The 18,596-nt window shown below is 33.4% G+C and overlaps 1 protein-coding gene across 8 annotated transcripts in view; it reads left to right on the forward strand.

Annotated features, from left to right (window-relative positions):
* HMBOX1 (homeobox containing 1) overlaps positions 1-18,596 on the forward strand; it is a 198,141-nt gene that overhangs the window by 63,355 nt on the left and 116,190 nt on the right. For 6 of the 8 annotated variants that reach the window (XM_042983540.1, XM_042983543.1, XM_042983544.1 and 3 more), the window contains exon 2: positions 16,010-16,089. In XM_042983540.1, coding sequence (XP_042839474.1) covers positions 16,067-16,089 — 23 coding nt within the window. In that variant the 5' untranslated portion in view covers positions 16,010-16,066. Of the gene's footprint in view, positions 1-3,064; positions 3,236-9,189; positions 9,207-16,009; positions 16,090-18,596 lie in introns of those variants that run through there. The other 2 variants (XM_042983541.1, XM_042983542.1) reach the window with 2 other exon arrangements.

Below are 18,596 nucleotides of genomic sequence, written 5' to 3' on the forward strand. Positions count from 1 at the left end.
GCTAGTTGTATTTGGTAGCGTATAATAAATAATTTAAAATATTAATACTGTATATTTGTATCGTGCATTATACTTTGTTACTGAGGTTTGAGAACTCATGAGTTTGTCAGTAGATATCTGAGGAAAATAATTCAGAATAACAGATCTGAAATATAAAGAGATTATAGCAAATAAAATTTAGATAATCCATTATGATTCTGGAGTAGAGTACATGATCTTGTTGGGAATGGCCAGGTCATGGGAAACATAAAAGAGCAAAAGAAGTAGGGAAAATGAGATGGTATCTGCAGCCCCCCAGGTTTTTAAAGATGAGCATGAGAAAGCTCTATGCTCCCTAACTCAGGTGGAGAGCCTTTTCTAATGACTTGAGGTGCTATTCAGATCTGTTCAGTCAGGCAACACAAAATGCAAGGCTCTGAAATAACTATAGACTGGGAATGCAGGAAGTAAAAGAAACTGCAGCTGTCCTTTAGTGTTGTAAGTATTGGGATGAAACATAACTTGGCTCCTTGGAATTTGACTTCAAGTTCAGTTGTAAAACATAACCTGATTGGCTACCTCCTTATTTTGAATTATATATTAGCATATCCTCCTGAGATGTGGAAGGTAAAAACACTTCTCCGCTTCTCTTGCAATGAAGAGCATATGAATTCCCTCATCCTCTGCCTTTATATCCTCCTTTTAGCACTCACCTCCTAATAAATTGACAAGAGGATGCTTCAAAGCTAGTCATAAGAGTAGTTGATGATGCTCTCTAAAGTCAATTTAATGGATGCTGGGAATGCCCCAAAATAACATTTCTATTAACCTGTTGTTGATATTATCAGAAATTTCTACCATTACTGATTCATGCTAAGTTTCCTATTAAATTGAGTCATCCCTAGTGAAGCTACTGATTTAATTTCTATCTAGCCAAGATAATATTTAGTATTTTTAATAGAAATTTTCAACTACAGGTTCCTCTTTGATCTGGGCCTCCTGGTAGCTCCCACTTCTCTGATTTCATGTTCTATTGTTCATGCAACTCTAGCCACGCTGTCTTCGGTGCTGTTCTTTGAACATGATAGACAGTTTCTGCCTCAGGGTCTTGATCTTAAATGCTTTCTCCCCTTTATCTACATGGCTTGCTTCCTAACTTCATTCAGGTCTTTACTCTGATTTAACTTTCTTGCTGAGGCTTTCTCTGAGCACCCTATTTAAAATTGTAACCCCACCACCCACAATCCCTAAATGCTTTCCCAGCTTTATTTTTCTCTGTTGTACCTACCATGATTTAAATACTGTATGTTTGACTTTTTTTTAAATTTGCCTGCCTTTCACCACAAGAATGTAAGCTTTATGTGAATAGGGATTTTGTTCATTGCTGTATTTCCCAGTGTAATTTCTCACATGTAGTAGATGCTCAGTAAATATTTGTTGAAAGCATAAATGAATACAAGGTACTGCAGGATTGAGCATAAAAAGAAGTGCCTATAGGGAAAGTGAATACCAAACAATTATCTCGTTGTGTAGTTTTTCTTATGTTGTTTCACAAAATATAATGAATTTTATTAATCCCTTTCCAAGAAATACTTGCCCAGGACCAACTATGGACAGCTTCTGTTGGCATGTTTATAACAATTCTGAACTCAACAAAACCTTTAAATGACACGCATTTATATAGACCCTAAGTTTCTAGAGCACTATGTTGGATTTTTTGCACTAACCTGGGAGTCAGGGTTTCTGGCTCCTATTATCTGATTTTTGTTTTCATCTGTAAATAGAGGTGATTGGAAAACACTAACATCTGATCTAGCTTAATCTAAGATTTTATGATTTACTTCATTGTAGCTTAATGAAATCCTTTATGCCAATTCTATAATGATTTCATTTATTAAACTTTGGAAAACTGCTGGGATAGGGGAAATGCAAAAATGGGAAGAAAATATTGAATCTTTCAGAAATGCAGAACCACAAGGGTTTGCTCTGGAGGTTGTTTATCAGTATGTTATATCCTTTGCCTGCAAAAGAAAATAGAGGCTTCAAAGCCATATGAATGTTTGAGCCGTGGATCAAGGCATGTGAATTGGTTCTGTGAGTAAATCATTATATTTTAATATCAAAATACTCTGGATGTGTGTCAATAGGGATTTTTTTATGTATTTGTTTTAGTCCAGGGGGTAGTTCCATTTTTGAATGATACTACACAAACTTTAAAAATTATTTATAATGAGGGCACCTGTGTGGCTCAGTTGGTTAAGCCTCCAACTCTTGATCTCAGCTCAGGTCTTGGTCTCAGGGTCGTGAATTCAAGCCCCGTGTTTGGTTCCACACTGGATATGGAGCCTACTTAAAAATATATATATGATGATGATAGACTTTGCCTTCAAAATAAGTCTTCCTGTTGTAGTGAAGTAGAATTCTACCAAATTTACTTTCAATTATGAATAAGATTAAGTACTCAGCTTAGAGTATTGATTGGTATGGGAAATAATAGGAAATATTTTGGATGACATTATTCTCAAAATTGTCTTTATGCCTAGATGTTATATTTTATACACCAGGTATGGCATTGCCATATTAATTCTTTCTTGTTCTCTGGCACTGTGGTATTAGAGTTCTTGCTTGTTCTCTAACCTAGTAGTTTCCAAGCAGCATTACCTCCAGGAGCTGTTTAAAAGTATTCTTGGACCCCTACCCTCAATTATTTGGAATCAGTAGGTACAGAATTGGCTAGGGATTCTGTGCTTTTAATTCTGATGCATGGCACAGTTTGGGAACACCTGTCCTAAACTGACGTGGTACAATATATTTGTACTGCAATTCAGTAAGAATGAAGTAGGATCATGTGTAACTTAACATTAACAACCCCATGAGATTCAAACACCCTGAGACTTTCATAGTAAGGAATGCAAAATAGTATAATATAAACAGTATGATAATAAATGAAAACAGCTTCATGTGTTTTGAACTCAAGTAAATAAAATCTGGAACTACAACTCTTTCAGATATAAATCCACAAGAAAGTGTTATCTAAACCGACTGTAATATAAAGGTGCTTCTGGTTGGAGTCCAGTACATTTGAGGCCACATATAAAGGCAGAGAGGTTGGCTCAGCCTCTGACTTAAGCATATCCTAACATTTCACAGCATAGTTAAATAGAGTTTACTAGTGACCTTCTATTAACAATGTATATTTTTATTTTCAGGTTATATAATTATTTTAGAATGGAGAAATGCAAGTAATATTTTGAAGGTAACATCAAAAACCACCATATATCTTAAAGTAATCAAAACCTTTAACTCCTATATTAGATGACCATAGTAAATTCTAGAGGGCATGTGGCAGTCATGTGGCTTTTCTGATTAATTGTGTTTATTGATAATGCTTCAACATCTAACAGTGAAGTATAGTAGCCTAGAGACTCCTTCCAAGAAGCTATAAAAAATATGAATGTTCTACCCTCTTCTGTCTATTCATGAGTTAGTTCAACAAATAACTGTAGTGCCTGTTGTGTTCCAGATACTGCTTTAGGAGCTGGTACAGATAATAGGCAATCGTGACACAGATAATAGACACATACGATAAATATATAACATGCTGATTAATATTGGTCATATATATTAATCATATATATTAAAGATTAATATTTGCTTAGAAGAAGAAGCAAAAGTGAAACTATTTTGCTTTTTTGTTAAAAAAAAAACCTGAGTTTAGGAAAGGGAAGTTTGGCGTAAAAAAGAAGCCTGATTCAGTTAACATCATAGATATTTAATCACTGCTTCATGAATGAATGTGTGGAAACTTTTTTTTCTGCAAATTTAGTACACACAAAATTGACTTGGTAATGGAAAAAAGTAATATTGTTTTAGGTCTAGTACCGGAAAACCTGTATCCTGCTCTGATTAGGCTCTTTGCAAAAGTGTTGTGTCAAATTTGGGGAGCCACTTTTTAAGGGAAGTCAGGATAATGACAAATGAGGAAACCATGTCAAACTGGAATCAGGACTGGGAATACTTAGCATGGAGACTCTTTGCAAGATTCTGCAGATAATTTAAAAGGCTGCCTTGTGGGAGAGAAAAGGTAAAACTTAGTCTGTATTGATTCAGCCAGATGAGTGGATTGAAGTTCTAAGAAACAGTTTAGAATTTTATAAAAGGAAGATCTTTATCAGCAAAACTCTCCATTAAACTTCCCTGTCACTGGAAATGTAAGAAAAGCCACAAGAGTATATATAGGTCTTTAAAAATTTGACAAGTAGCATATGTAATAATTATTTTGGAATAAAAATGTCCATGGTATACAATATCCTTTAATCCTGAATCATAATGAGTAAAACTTGATGTAAATACTAGATTTTTTTTTAGTGGTGTGTCTGTTGTTGAACTTGTTGCATGGTACCTATCACAATGAAACATTGCCCCAGAAAAATGATAAAAAATTGTATCCCTAAACTTATACTTGCAGAAAGATGGAGCCCAACACAAGTACTTATAGTACAGTTCTAATAAGAAAAGGGAAGTCCCATTAGTTTATTGACGTTGGGCAAGTACTGTCTTGTCTTAATTCCCTACCTCAGGGAATTGTGAGATTAAATGAGTTTGTATTTGTAAAATACTTAACCAGTAAGTATTTGGCCCAGGGAAGTAAACATTAAATAGTGGTAGTGGTTGTTATTTACAGTTTTAAACTACCTAGAGGCATTATTTGAGAGATTAGTATTCTAATCTAGATGAGTTAATTTGCAATATCTGTGGTTCTGTTTTCCTGTAGTCACCAAGCATTCTTCACTGCAGAACTCTGCAAGTTGCCTCTCAAATCACAGCTAAATGTAGTAAATCCTCATTTACCCAACATTGTTCAGGGGGAAATTGTTTAGCATCAGTGAAACACCTTCTAATTAACTTCCTAAAATGTAAACTTTTAACCATTTTCAACTTTTGAAACAAGTGTATCACATACTTTCCTGCCTTTTTAAAACAAAGACCCTAAACATGACTTTAATTTTTTGATGAGTTAGTGTTATGTGTATCTATAATTAAATAGTTGTTTTCATTTATTTTATTTTGTTCTTCTCAGGCAGCTGTCATTTTTTTTCTGTGGTAAAGCCTTTTTAAACACTCCCAACCACTTTCTAATTTTCTGTGTCTAATCTGTTCTGGATTTGGAAACCAGATATTCAGGCTTGCTAAGAATTGTATGTTAAAATGATTAAGATGTCTGGAATTCACTTGAAAATAATTAACAACTCCCCTCCCTTCTTAATTATTCAAGCTGGGTGATGGGCACTTGAGCATTTATTACTCTGTTCTAACTGCCCTTGTACATGTTTGCAAATTGTCATAATAAAAGTATTTTAAAACGACCATTAAAAAAGGAATTGTATGGTAGCTATATGCAGGTCTAAGTATATTTATTTCTTAATTTTTATCTTTATAAGGATTTACAGGAAACTTAACAGTATTTATCTTTGGACAGAAGGACTGAGAGCTAAGGGAAAGGGATGTTCACTTTAGAAGAGTTTAAGACCTTTTTTAGCTTCGTGTGTGTGTGTGTGTGTGTGTGTGTGTGTGTGTGTTTACTGTATATCTAGTCAGGAAGGAGGTTCACTTTAGTAAATTCTTTGAATTCACAATCTGTAAATTGAAAATACTAACAGCATCTAACTTGCAGAAACATGAGACTTGTGTACCTCTGTATTTTAACATATTTTTTGCTTTATTTTAAATAGTTTAAATGGTAGCACTGGGTTCTGTGTGAGATGCTGAAAGAGCAGTAAAAAGAGCTCTGTAATGGCTGTTTTAAACTTTTGAGAATTCATGTTTGGTATCCAAATCTGGGCTTAAAGGGTCACTAATTGATGTTTGCAATGTCCCCTGTCATCTCTCCTCTTGATTGCTTGCTTACTGCCTGTGGTACAGCTAAGCTAACTCTTCACTCTTTCTTATGCTTTGCTTTCTTCCTAAAGCCTTACATTCCTTGTTTCTTTCTTTCTTCCTTGATTTAAATATTCTGTCCTTTCTGTGTTTACTATTATTGAGTGGAACATACAAGCTGAACCGCAAAGTATAAATTCGATTGTAAATTGCCACTGGATGTACTGGATTCACAATTAAGCTTTACCTGAAGGTGGGGAGTATAAATTGTTGCCTTTTTGGGAGGCAATTTGACAAAACCTAGCATCACTTAAAATGTACATATTCTTTGTTATAACAATTTTTCTGCTGGGAAATTATCATAAAGTTATAGTCACTCTTGTACTAAGATGTATGAAGAAACTGAATGGTGTCTGAGTGGAAGAGAAAAAGGAGTTTGGAGTAAGAGGCAGACTTACCGTTTATAGTATAGGTCTTCTGAAATTCACCTTTTCCTTTACCTTCTACAGTTACTACTTTTTATGTTAAAGAGAAAATGTAGGGTAAAAAAAAAAACAAAAACCTTTTACCACCTGTGGATTACACAGCATCTACAGGTTCTTATTCCTAATGGATTTTCTGGATTTTATTTTTCTTCAAGGGTCAACAATGCTGATAGTAGGCTTCTTCATTGCTCAACTTGACTTTGTGTAGTATTTTGATAACCCTAAATTAATCATTTGATAATTGAGTCCATTTCTGATATTAGGAATTTTTATAATTTTATTACATAAATATGGGTGTATGTGTATCTATTGCATAGATGCATTTATCCTTCCTGATCATATTCCAAATACACATACCTGTTCTTAATCCCAACTCCATTATCTGTTGACTACCTGTTTTTCTATGTTCAGGTACTTAGGTATGTGTCTATGTATGTATATAGGTATACACACTGACATAAGACATACACATACAAAGTGATTTTTTGGTTGTGGTTTCTTTTTTTTTTTAATTTTTTTTAATGTTTATTTTTCATAGAGAAAGAGAGAGAGAGAGAAAATGAGTGAGGGAGGGACAGAGAGAGAGGGAGACATAGAATCTGAAACAGGCTCCAGGCTCTGAGCTATCAGCACAGAGCCTGATGTGGGGCTCCATCTCACAAACAGTGAGATCATGCTCTGAGCTGAAGTCAGTCGCTTAACTGACTGAGCCACCCAGGTGCCTCTGTAGTTTCTTTTTCTTTAAGCCTGATCATATTATACTCATTTGATTGCATTTTGCTTTTTTTTCAGTCAACAACTGCATTGTGCAGATCCCCACCAAGTCACTTAGTAAAACTGATTTATTCTTTTTAATGATTGCATTGTGTTAATTGATCAGAGTATATTGTAATTTATTCAGCCATTCCTGTATTGATTGAAACAACTCTGCTTAGGGCGCCTGACTGACTCAGTCAGTAGAGCATGTGACTCTTGATCTCAGAATTGTGAGTTCAAGCCCCACATTGGTCATAGAGCCTACCTTGAGAAAGAAAGAAAGAAAGAAAGAAAGAAAGAAAGAAAGAAAGAAAGAAAGAAAGAAAGAAAGAAAGAAAGAAAGAAAAGAAAGAAAGAATACTGTTTATACAGACAAGAAATTGGAAAATAAGTGACAGTAAACATCTTTGTATGTATTACATATGATTACTTTTATTTCTGTATGATAGATTCCCAGAAATTGGACTGGTAGGTTACAGGGAGAAGGAAGTACTTTACCTTTTATACATGATACCAGATTTCTTTCCAAAAATGGGGCACCTGGGTGGCTCAGTTAAGTGTCTGACTCTTGATTTCTGCTCAGGTCATGATCTAACTGTCGTGGGATTGAGCCCTGCCTCATCAGGCCTTGCACTGAGCTGCCGAGCCTGCTTAGGATTCTCTCTCCCTGTCTCTTTGCCCCTCCCCTGTGTGCTCTTGCTCTCAAAATAAATAAACTTTAAATAATACACAAAAGGATGTCCTAATTCATTTAGATGATAAAATATGACAGTACTTTCTTGATGAGATATTATCAGTCTTCTACATTTTTGCTAAAGTGCTGTCTCATTAGAACCACTTAATTGTTATTTCACTTTTAGTAAGTTTGAGTATTTTTTATAAACTTGATAATTTGAATCTGCTCTGTCTCTACATGTCAAATATTTTTTCCAGTTTAATTGCTTAGTTTGTTGATGCTTTTTTCACTTTTTATGTCTAAGAAATTTTGAACTTTTATGTCTGCCTGTCTCTTCAAATTTTTGCTCTTTGTTAAGATTGTTTAAAAGACGTATCATCTTATAAATTTTACTGTAGAATGTGTTGCTGTGATTTATTTTTTTCACTTGTTCTTCTTTATCCTACCTGGAGCTCTTTTTTTTTTTTTTTTTTTTTTTTAATAAATAATGTAAGATAAAGATCTATTTTTTTTTTGCTTGATAACCAGTTTTGTAATGATCATTTGAGAAAATAATTTATCCTTTACTGCAGAAGTAGAATTTAACTTCTGACTTGTACATTTTTTCATATGTGCTGGAATCTATATTTAAGGCTTTTATTCTGTTCCACTCATCTGTGTGTCTATTCTTAAACCAGTGCCATATTGATTTGATTATTGTCTTTTGAATGTATTTTGATACATATCATTGAAGTCTATTTTTAGTTTTCTCCTTTTGCTCAGGTTTTTTGGTGATTCTTGGACTTTTTGCTTTATAACTTTAAGTTCCTGTTTTTAAATTAAAAAAAAAAAACAAATCTTTTGGCATTATTTCTCAATACGGTCATGTATAAATATTGGGAAAAAGTACTGTGAATGAAATATTTTTCCCATTATTTTTGTATGTGTTAGTTTCTAAACTAGAGAATTTTTTTTATTTTTTTATTTTTTATTTTTGAGAACTTTTTAAAATTTTAACTGTATTGTATCATACCTCTTATTGATAATTTACTTTTATTTCAATTTTCTTTTACTATAATTGCTTGTATTTTCTAAGTATTCCATCAGGTCATTAACAAAAAGGTATTTTGTCTTTCATTCTGATATTATGCCAGTTAATTCATTTTCGTGTCTTAATTAGTTCCTATAGTCTTTAAGTCATTGTTGAATTTTTTTTTTTAATTTTTTTAACGTTTATTTATTTTTGAGACAGAGAGAGACAGAGCATGAACGGGGGAGGGGCAGAGAGAGAGGGAGACACAGAATCGGAAGCAGGCTCCAGGCTCTGAGCCATCAGCCCAGAGCCCGACGCGGGGCTCGAACTCGCGGACCGTGAGATCGTGACCTGAGCTGAAGTCGGATGCTTAACCGACTGAGCCACCCAAGCGCCCAAGTCTTCGTTGAATTTTAAAGGGGTTAGTGGGCTTCCTGTTCTAATCCCTAATTTAATTAATTTTATTTATTGATTTATTGAATGAGTAATGATTCAATGATTCATATGATTAAAATAATAAAAATTAACTGTGAATAATCTCCTTCCCATCTTTTCCCTAATCGTTTCACTTCCCACCCTGTACTGAAAGTAACCACAGATCATCAGATTTCCATATAGAAGCAAGTTCTTGATCTATACATAAACACACATACCTCTGTACAATGTATGTACAAATTTATTGTATGTTCATATAACCTTAATTTTATTTGAAATGGTTATCATGTTTTGCTATATATGATACTACTGTTCTTTTTTTCAGAAATGCTTAATTTTTTTGTTTTATTTTTTTCCATAGAGCTTTATTAAAAAGCTGAGGGGCACCTGGGTTGCTCAGTCAGTTAAGTATCCTCTTGGTTTCTGTTCAGGTTATGATCTCACAGTCGTGGGATCAAGCCTCACATTGGGCTCTGTGCTGAGCATGGAGCCTACTTGGGATTCTCTCTCCTCTCTCTCTGCCCCTCTCCCCTGCCAGTACTCTTTCTCTCTCTCAAAATAAATAAATAAACATTTAAAAAATGGTTGCTGAATTGTATCAAATGCTTTTCAGCATCTAATGATACGATGATATGATTTTTTTCTCCTTAATTTGTTGATGTATTAGATTATGTTGATTAAAAAAGAACCACTTGTATTTCTGCAATAAATTATAGTAGTATATTATTTTTGACATGTGCCTGGACTCTATTGTCTAATTTTATTTTTTTAAATTTATAATTACATTTAATTTTTTTTAATGTTTATTTATTTTTGAGAGAGAGAACACATGTGTGCAGACACAAGTAGACTGCACTGTCAGCACAGAGCTCAACGTGGGACTTGATTTCATGAACCCTGGGAGATCATGACCTGAGCTGAAACCAAGAGTGGGATGCTTAACTGACTGAGTCTCCCCGGCGCCCCTAGAATCATATTTAACTTTAAAGTGAAATCAGTTTATGGGTATATTTTATGTACTAGTACCTTTATTAGATTTTTGCATTGAGTTATTTTTACTTGATAAAATGACTTGAAGCATTTTTTGTATTTTTCTGTGGTTTACTATTATTAGAATTATGTTTTTTTAAAGATTAAGAATCTACTGAGAACCCAGCCCAGTGTTGATGTTTTTCTATAGTAGATTTTTAATTACCTTTAATTTATGGTGTTTTGTTCTACTCAATTCATTTCTCCTGGGTCAATTTTGATATTTTCTATTTTACTGGGAAATCATCTTCTCTTTCAGGTTTTGAAATGAATTGCCATGAAATTGCATTTGTCTTTTTAAAATTTGTCTTGTTTTCTTAATTATCTCCTATATTGTGGTTGTATTTCTCTTTCATTCTGAATCTTGTGAGTTTTCACTCCTCTTGTTCCCTTTTTTTTTCCACCCACTCATCAGACTCTGATTATTTAATCATCTTTCAAAGAGCTACCTTTTCGATTTATTTATGTTCTCTATAAAGTCTTTACTTCTTATGAATTTTAAGTAATATCTCTTAATTTCTTCTTCCTAATTTATTTTGATAAATTTTGTTTCTTTTCTCATTTCTTTTTTAAGTGTTTTTCTCTCTTGCCTTTTAAAAATATTAAAATTCTTTAAGGCCATAAATTTACTTCTGCATATAAATTTTACTGGATCACATGGGTTTTAATTATGATTTTATTTATATATTGTCATAGCTTACCACATAGAGCATAATTTCCCTTTTGATTTCCTAATTGATCCAAAGATTATCTAGTGTCATAGGTTTTAAGGAAAGATATCGTAATTTTTTTTTGAAAATTTTAAGGTATATATCTCTGAAGTTAATTAAAACTTTCATTATGACCATGTTTATGATAAGTCATGGTAGTGAACATAGGAAAATCTGTTTTTGGTTAGAGGGTTACAAGGTAGCTTTTAAAAATCATGTTAATTGATACTATAATTAAATTTATATTCTTTCCAACTGTATTTGTCTATTCTAAAAAGTATACTGAAATTACTGTATATTTCTATTTTTAAAAATAAATTTATTAAAGTTCTAGCAAATTTTGCTTTCTTACCTGCTATGTTATTTTGTGTATACAAGTTTGTAACTCTTATATTTTAATCATAAACTGTATATTTTATAATTATATACTCTTTCTCTTTATACTGATAAGTACTTTTGACATTAAAATTATACCTTGACTGATACATGTTTCTCTGCAGTTACCTGAAAACAAAATACTCTTTTCCCCCAAAAGATGCTCATTGCTTTCCTTGCCGGCTCCTTGACCTTGAAGAGATGAGACTTTTAAGGGTACTTTTATTTTCTGCCCCTCTTCTTTTTTTCCCTTGAGCCTCTTCTTCCTTGTGAGATCTTGGAAGTATTTTTACTTCTGTTTACCTTACCTTCATCTCACCTGTCTACAACTCTTTTACTTTGTATAGTTTAGAAATTTATTAAAATTTCTTTTATGATATAGTGTTTTTGTTTCAGGAGTCTTTATCATACAAGTTATACATTCCTAGACATTTGGTTATTATTTAAATGTGTATTATAGAAACTGGAAGTTTCATTGCTTACAGTATTATCCTTTCTCTTCATCTTCCCTATTACCACATCTCTTATTCTGGTTTGTTTTTTCTTAGAACCTTTTCTTAATTATTTTTCTTAGTTGGGATGCCTGAAAAAATACATTCTCTGAAGTTTTACATATTTACAAATTTTTTTCACATACCAAATGTAAGCTTTGTTGGTACAGAATTATTTTATCTTTGTCATCTGAGAATGTTCTTCAACACACACTCTCTCTTTCTCTCTTTTTAAAGTACAAAAGATGAAGAGTCCAATGAGGAGCTGAATCTTTAACTTTTATAAGTTACTTGCTTTTAATTTTATTTTTATTTTTTTAGAAAGAGACAGAGCATACACAGGAGACAGGGACAGGGGAAAAAAGAGAATCTTAAGCAGGTTCCATGCTCAACCTGACGTGGGGCTCAATCCCACCACCCTGGGATCATGACCTGAGCCAAAATCACCAGCTGTGTGCTCAACTGACTGAGCCACCCAGTGGCCCCCTAGGTTACTTGCTTTTTAGAGCTGAATGTGATCCAGTATCCATGAATTTTTATCCTTAAAACCTTCTTAAGCTCAGATTTCTTATGCTTTAAGTTTTTTGAGTATAGTTGATACACATGTTACATTAATTTCAGGTATACAACATAGTGATTCAGCATCTCTTAATGTTATGCTATGCTCACCACAAGTGTAGCTACCACCTGTCACCAAACAGTGCTTTTGCAATATCATTAACTATAATCCATATGCTGTACCTTTTATTCCCATGACTTATTCATCACAGAATAGGAAGCTTGTATCCCACTTTCCTCCCATTTTGCTTATTTATCCCTTCACCTCCCTTCCCTCTGGCAACCATCAGTTTGTTTTCTGTTATTTATAGGTCTGATTCTGATTATTCTTTGTTCACTTATTTTTTAGATTCCATACGTGAGTGAAATCATATGGCGTGTGTCTTTTTCAATCTGACTCATATCTGACTCTCTGGGTCAATCCATGTTTTCTCAGATGGCAAGATTCCATTCTTTTTTATGGCTGAGTAATATTGCATTGTATGTATATGCCACATTTTCTTTATCCATTCATTTATCAGTGGACACTTAGGTTGCTTCCATATTTTGTCTATTCTAAATGATGCTGTAATAAACATAGGGGTGCATATATATTTTTGATTTATTGTTTTTTATTTTATTTGGGCAAATACTCAGTAGTGGAAGTACTAAATCATAAGGTATTTCTATTTTTAGTTTTTTAAGAAACCTCCATGCAGTTTTCCATAGTGGCTGCACGATTTTTACATTCTCACCAGCAACGTAAGAAGGTTTCATTTTCTCCACATCTTTGTCAGTACTTATTTTCTGTTGTTTTTTTTTTTTTTTTGATAGTGCCCTTTCTAATGGCTATGATCTTAATATACATCTTTATTTAATTATTAAACTCATTTTTAAAACAAGGTGTAAAAAAATCTGTCTTCTATGTAGAGGGGGCTTTGTGACAATGAGCCTGAAAGTAGAGAACTCATAGCACCGTACTTGCTTTTTTAGAATGTTTTAGTTCTATTTTATTTTATTTTATTTTATTTTATTTTATTTTATTTTATTTTATTTTATTTTATTTTATTTTATTTTATTTTATTTTTTTCTTTTTAACTTAGAGAACACACAAGCAGAGGAGGGGCAGACAGAAAGGGTGAGAGAGAGAGAATTCCAAGCAGGCTCTGTACTGTCGGTGTGGAGCCTGATGCAGGGCTTGAACTCATGAACCGTGAGATCATGACCTGAGAGATGTTTAACCGACTGAGCCACCCAGGTGCCCCTAGAATATTTTAGTTCTACTGAATATTTTAAACCCATTTATATCTATAATATGAATGACATAAACGCAGTGATTTGCAGTTACACAAGTCTGTATCAGTAACTTTATATCAGTTTCCTCACTTGTGAAATGACAATCTTTGGTGATTTACTTCTGAGATTGTCTGATTCAGTTGTACCGTGGTCCTCATACTTGCATAATAAAGGTCAGTCAGGATTGTTGTGAGGCATTTGCCAGCCCTCTGAAGATTGTGGAAGGATTCCCTTTCTAGTCTATATATTCCTCACGTATACATGTAAAAGGCCGTCAATAAAGGTCTATTTAATCCCTAAACATACCTCATAGTCTCCTTTAACTGTTCCTTCTCCCCAAAATCTTTCCTCCACGGATTCTCACACTTCTCTTCACACTTTGGTTTGGTGGAAGTCTTATTCTAATCTTCAGCTAACAGCTGAGATCTCACTCTAAGAAGTCTTCCCAGTTCTCTGTAGCCTAAAATAATCTCTAAATTGTTACTCTCAGAAAACTTGTATTTTTAGTCTTATCACATTATGCATGTTATTATAGAGGTAGGGGTGTGTGTGTGTGTATAATTTTTATTTGACCTTCTCCTATAGTTTAATATGCTCCTGCATTACTGGGGTCTTATCTTACTGTTATGATTTTGTGCCTATCTCAGGGCAAGTAGGTATTTAGTGTATTTTTTTAATGTCTATTTATTTGAGAGAGAGAGAGAACGAGCAGGGGAGGGGCAGAGAGAGAGGGAGACACAGAATCTGAAGCAGGCCCCAGGCTCTGAGCTGTCAGCACAGAGCCCGACGTGGGGCTTGAACTCAGAAACTGTGAGATCATGACCTGAGCCAAAGTCAGACACTTGACCGAGTAACCCAGGGGCCTCAGAATTTAACATATTTTAACTAGATTTGAGCAAGAATGAAAAGTGTATATTGACCATTAATCAGTTTTGTGGCTTAGTTTTGATATTTTTACAATCAGCAGCATTTTCAGTAGGTTTTCTTTGTACTTCTATTTTTTTTTAGGACAGGTATTTTTTAAGTCAGCAAGAAAATTAACCACAACAGGAACTTCATTAAAGCTACAATTCAGGATATGCAAATATGAAAGGTTTCTAACTTTACCCTGTACATTTCGCATATATCATTAGTCACTGTTAGACACTTTGGTCTTGCTTAATATAATTCAGTGCTGAGTGTGTATTTTAGTGTGAGAGTTTTGACATCAACATTTTTAACTTTCGTGTAATTTATAATCTTAACTTTGAGTTAATGGAAATTGTTGCCTCTTTAGATTGTGGTTTGAAACTGCTAATAAGTCCAATCAGTAATACATGATCTTTAGCTTCTAAACCATGAATAGTAGATTTCATTTTTTGTTAAAATCTATGTCTAAATTGAAAGGGGTCGAAGGGTCTGAATGGTGAATAAAAGCAGTAGAATGCTAATCAGAAGATAGAAGTACTAAACTCACTCTATTAATTTACATTGTGTTCAGTAATCTAAAGCAACATGCATATTAGTCTCCTTTTTAAATTGGTAATAGCCCCTGCGACTTGAGAGTTTGTGAAGTGCTTCATGACCACCATTTAAAAAAATGTGTTAACTTCTATAGCTCTTCAAGGTAGTTATCAATCATCCCTGTTTTATAGATGCAGACATTGAGACTTAGAGAAATTAAGTCACTCAAGATTTGGCTAGTAGTTAAATAAGTACTAAAATACATGGAAGTATACCCCAGAATTTATTCCACAGTTAAAACCTTTAGCTGCAATCATGGGTTTTTTGCTTTAGAGGATTCTACATAAATGCACTGATACTGTTATCAAAAAGTTGTCTTGAGGGGTGCCTGGTGGCTTAGTCAGTTAAGCATCCAACTTCAGTTCAGGTCATTATGTCAGGGTTCGTGGGTTCGAGGGTTCGAGCCCCACGTCAGACTCTTCACTGACAGCTCAGAGCCTGGAGCCTGCTTCAAATTCTGTGTCTATCTGCCCCTCCCTGCTGTGCACACACTCTCTCTCTCTCTCTCAAAAATAAACATTTTTTTTTTCAAAGGCTTGAATGTCACAATAATATATATGTTCCGTCACAAGTTTAAATGTTTCCCTGGGTGATGTCTGATAACAGATTAAATTTCAGGGGTATGATTTTCATTACTTTTTCCAAGGTAATAATTTTGAAAGCTATCAATAATATTTTTTTATTTTTAAAATTTTGCTTCAAACCAAGGTTTCACTTAAAATTACAAAATAATTTTTAAAACGTGGCTACCTGATGTTGACTGTTAATATCTTTACGATATGTAATTAAAATTTTTATTCAACATTTAATTACCAAGTATTTCTGAATTTTCTGTCTTTATTCTACAGAATGATAAATAACACTGATCATCTCTAGAAAGGATATTGATTCACCTCATGTAAAGTATGCTCAGTTCCTTTCCAGTGGTGTAAGTATCTAGTCCTTTTCTTAATTTTATCTCTTAATTGTTTTAATAAAGTGAAGAAATCATTATGATTATGATCCAGAAATGACAGCAGTCATTTGTAGAGTTGAAAGAATTTTTTCATAATCATGTGGAAAGGAATGAATTTTCAAATTACCTTTCTCTTCTGTTTTCAACTTTGAAGTCTGACATTAATTTTCAACTTGAAACTACTCTACTAATTATTTCAAACTGTTTAATAGCCTAGAAACTTCCAAAATAGATGGCTAGCTACTATTCGATTCCTTGTGACAAGCAGAATATTGGAAGCATGTTACTTTAACACTGCCTTTGTATGCAGACTCCTAAGCACCTTAGCCATTTTCCTTTACCTACTGGAGATAATGTAGTTAAGTCTATTAGCTAATGTCATTGGTAGCCTTTCTTTGGAGTCAGGCAAAAAATACAAATTGAGATGGTGGTATTATGTTGAGAGTTTTTTTTTTTTTTTTGTGCTAGGATATGAACTGTAACCACTAGTTCATATTAAATAGGCCTCTGAATAAAAGTATTCCGGGAATTTCAGATATTAGAGAAGATAAAGTATCTATTAGCTCATTAAGTGGATCTTTGAAGTCTAATGCAGAGTGCCTTTAGCATAAGTATTTTCTAAAATTTGGTGTAGTCTATGTTTCGATTAAATTCCTTCCATTTTGTTTGACAGTTCTCTAATCCAGTAAGTAGACATTAACATAGATTTTCTTTATTATTTAGGTTTTTCATTAAAGTTTTTTCCTGTCTCATTGACTCTATCACATATCAAAAAGTCTCTGGAATAGGCCCAAGTGATGTAAACTGTAGCCTGAATTTTTGGTAAATAGCTATGTCTTTGGGAAATGGCAAGGCACTGCATTGCTTTGGGACTTAATTTCCTTTTTTTTTTAATGATATAATTGCTGATAGCTATTTTTAATAGCCATTAGAATGTAAGCATCATGAGGTGAGGAGTTTTTGCCTGATTAGTTCCTTGTTGCATCCTTTCTTCCTTGTATAAGGTCTGACACATAGGGCATATTCAGTAAATGTTAGTTGAATGAATGATTTTTCTCTAAATAGTGTCCAGATTTCTGATTCCATACCTAGTTTATATTTCCTTCTATAAACTTGCATGTTTTTACTTGAATTTGTTTCCCCAAACATGTATGAGGTGGCTACAATAAAAAATGTCATCTTAATGATAATTTAAAAGTAATTATTGTAAAGTGTGATTGGCACAGTGAAATATAATTTTGTTTCTCTCAAAGTCTTTTTATATATGAAAGAACTTTTTTATACTGTTGTCTTTTTTATACTGCTTTTTTATACTTTTTTTATTGTTTTGCTTTAGTCAGTTCTCCTATTGGTTTGAATTATAGAATCATCTTAACATACTCAATCCCCAGTAAATCTTCATTTCTCACTTATTCTCACTTCCTGTCATTTTTAAACTTTAAGACTTCCACTCCTTTGATGGTAATAATTATGAAAGAAGTTAATGTGCCATAAATACTAAGAAGGGCCCGAGTACATCTTTAGTTGATGAATATTATGATTAGAATGTGTTAGATCATCATGTGGTAAATACCATGTATGCAAAACAAAAGTAACTTATGACTAGATCATATTTTGCTTACTCATTCTAGATGAAAAGATAGCAGAATCAAACTGAAGAAAATGCTGTTATTTAATAAAATCTTATTAACTGTTAATGCTTTACAAGCAAGGTAGTAATGTCATTTTTGCACAGGTGATTTCAAGATTAATCATTTGTGGATGGTTTAACCTTCTTTGCTTTGTATGTTTGTAGAATTTAGGTTTTTTTTAAAAATATTTTTTTTTAACGTTTATTTATTTTTGAGACAGAGAGAGACAGAGCATGAACGGGGGAGGGTCAGAGAGAGAGGGAGACACAGAATCCGAAACAGGCTCCAGGCTCTGAGCTGTCAGCACAGAGCCTGACGCAGAGCTCAAACTCACGGACCGTGAGATCGTGACCTGAGCCAAAGTCGGACATTTAACCAACTGAGCCACTCAGGCGCCCCTGTAGAATTTAGTTTAAGAAAGTGTTCTGGACCTCATGGTTATCTAAGAAGGGTTTAGGTGCATATCCAAGTAGGGATAAAATTTATTATAAAATAGGTTTACTATTATGGTCTGATACAGTATCGTCTTTTAGAGTATCCGTTTATGAACTGAGCCATAATTCCTGAATTTAATTGTTCTTTTCTGCTTTAAACATTGTGTTACTGCAGTGTCAAAATTCTTCTCACATCATTTTCAATTATTGTTGGCCTGAGTCTGCATTCAGATTAGTAATTTAAAGTGAAAGATACTCCTTATCCTGTGAATAGTATTTGTGCTACAGAAGAAAATTAATTCAGTTTTTACACATTATCTTTTTTTCTGCTTATAAAAGAATTGCTGGTATTGTGGACATAGATGAACTTTGTAGGTCATTTACTGCCATAATTTCAGGATTACGTGCTTTAGGT

The sequence above is a fragment of the Panthera tigris genome, chromosome B1 (genome assembly GCF_018350195.1).
Source record: "Panthera tigris isolate Pti1 chromosome B1, P.tigris_Pti1_mat1.1, whole genome shotgun sequence".
In the NCBI taxonomy this organism is placed as follows: Eukaryota; Metazoa; Chordata; class Mammalia; order Carnivora; family Felidae; genus Panthera; species Panthera tigris.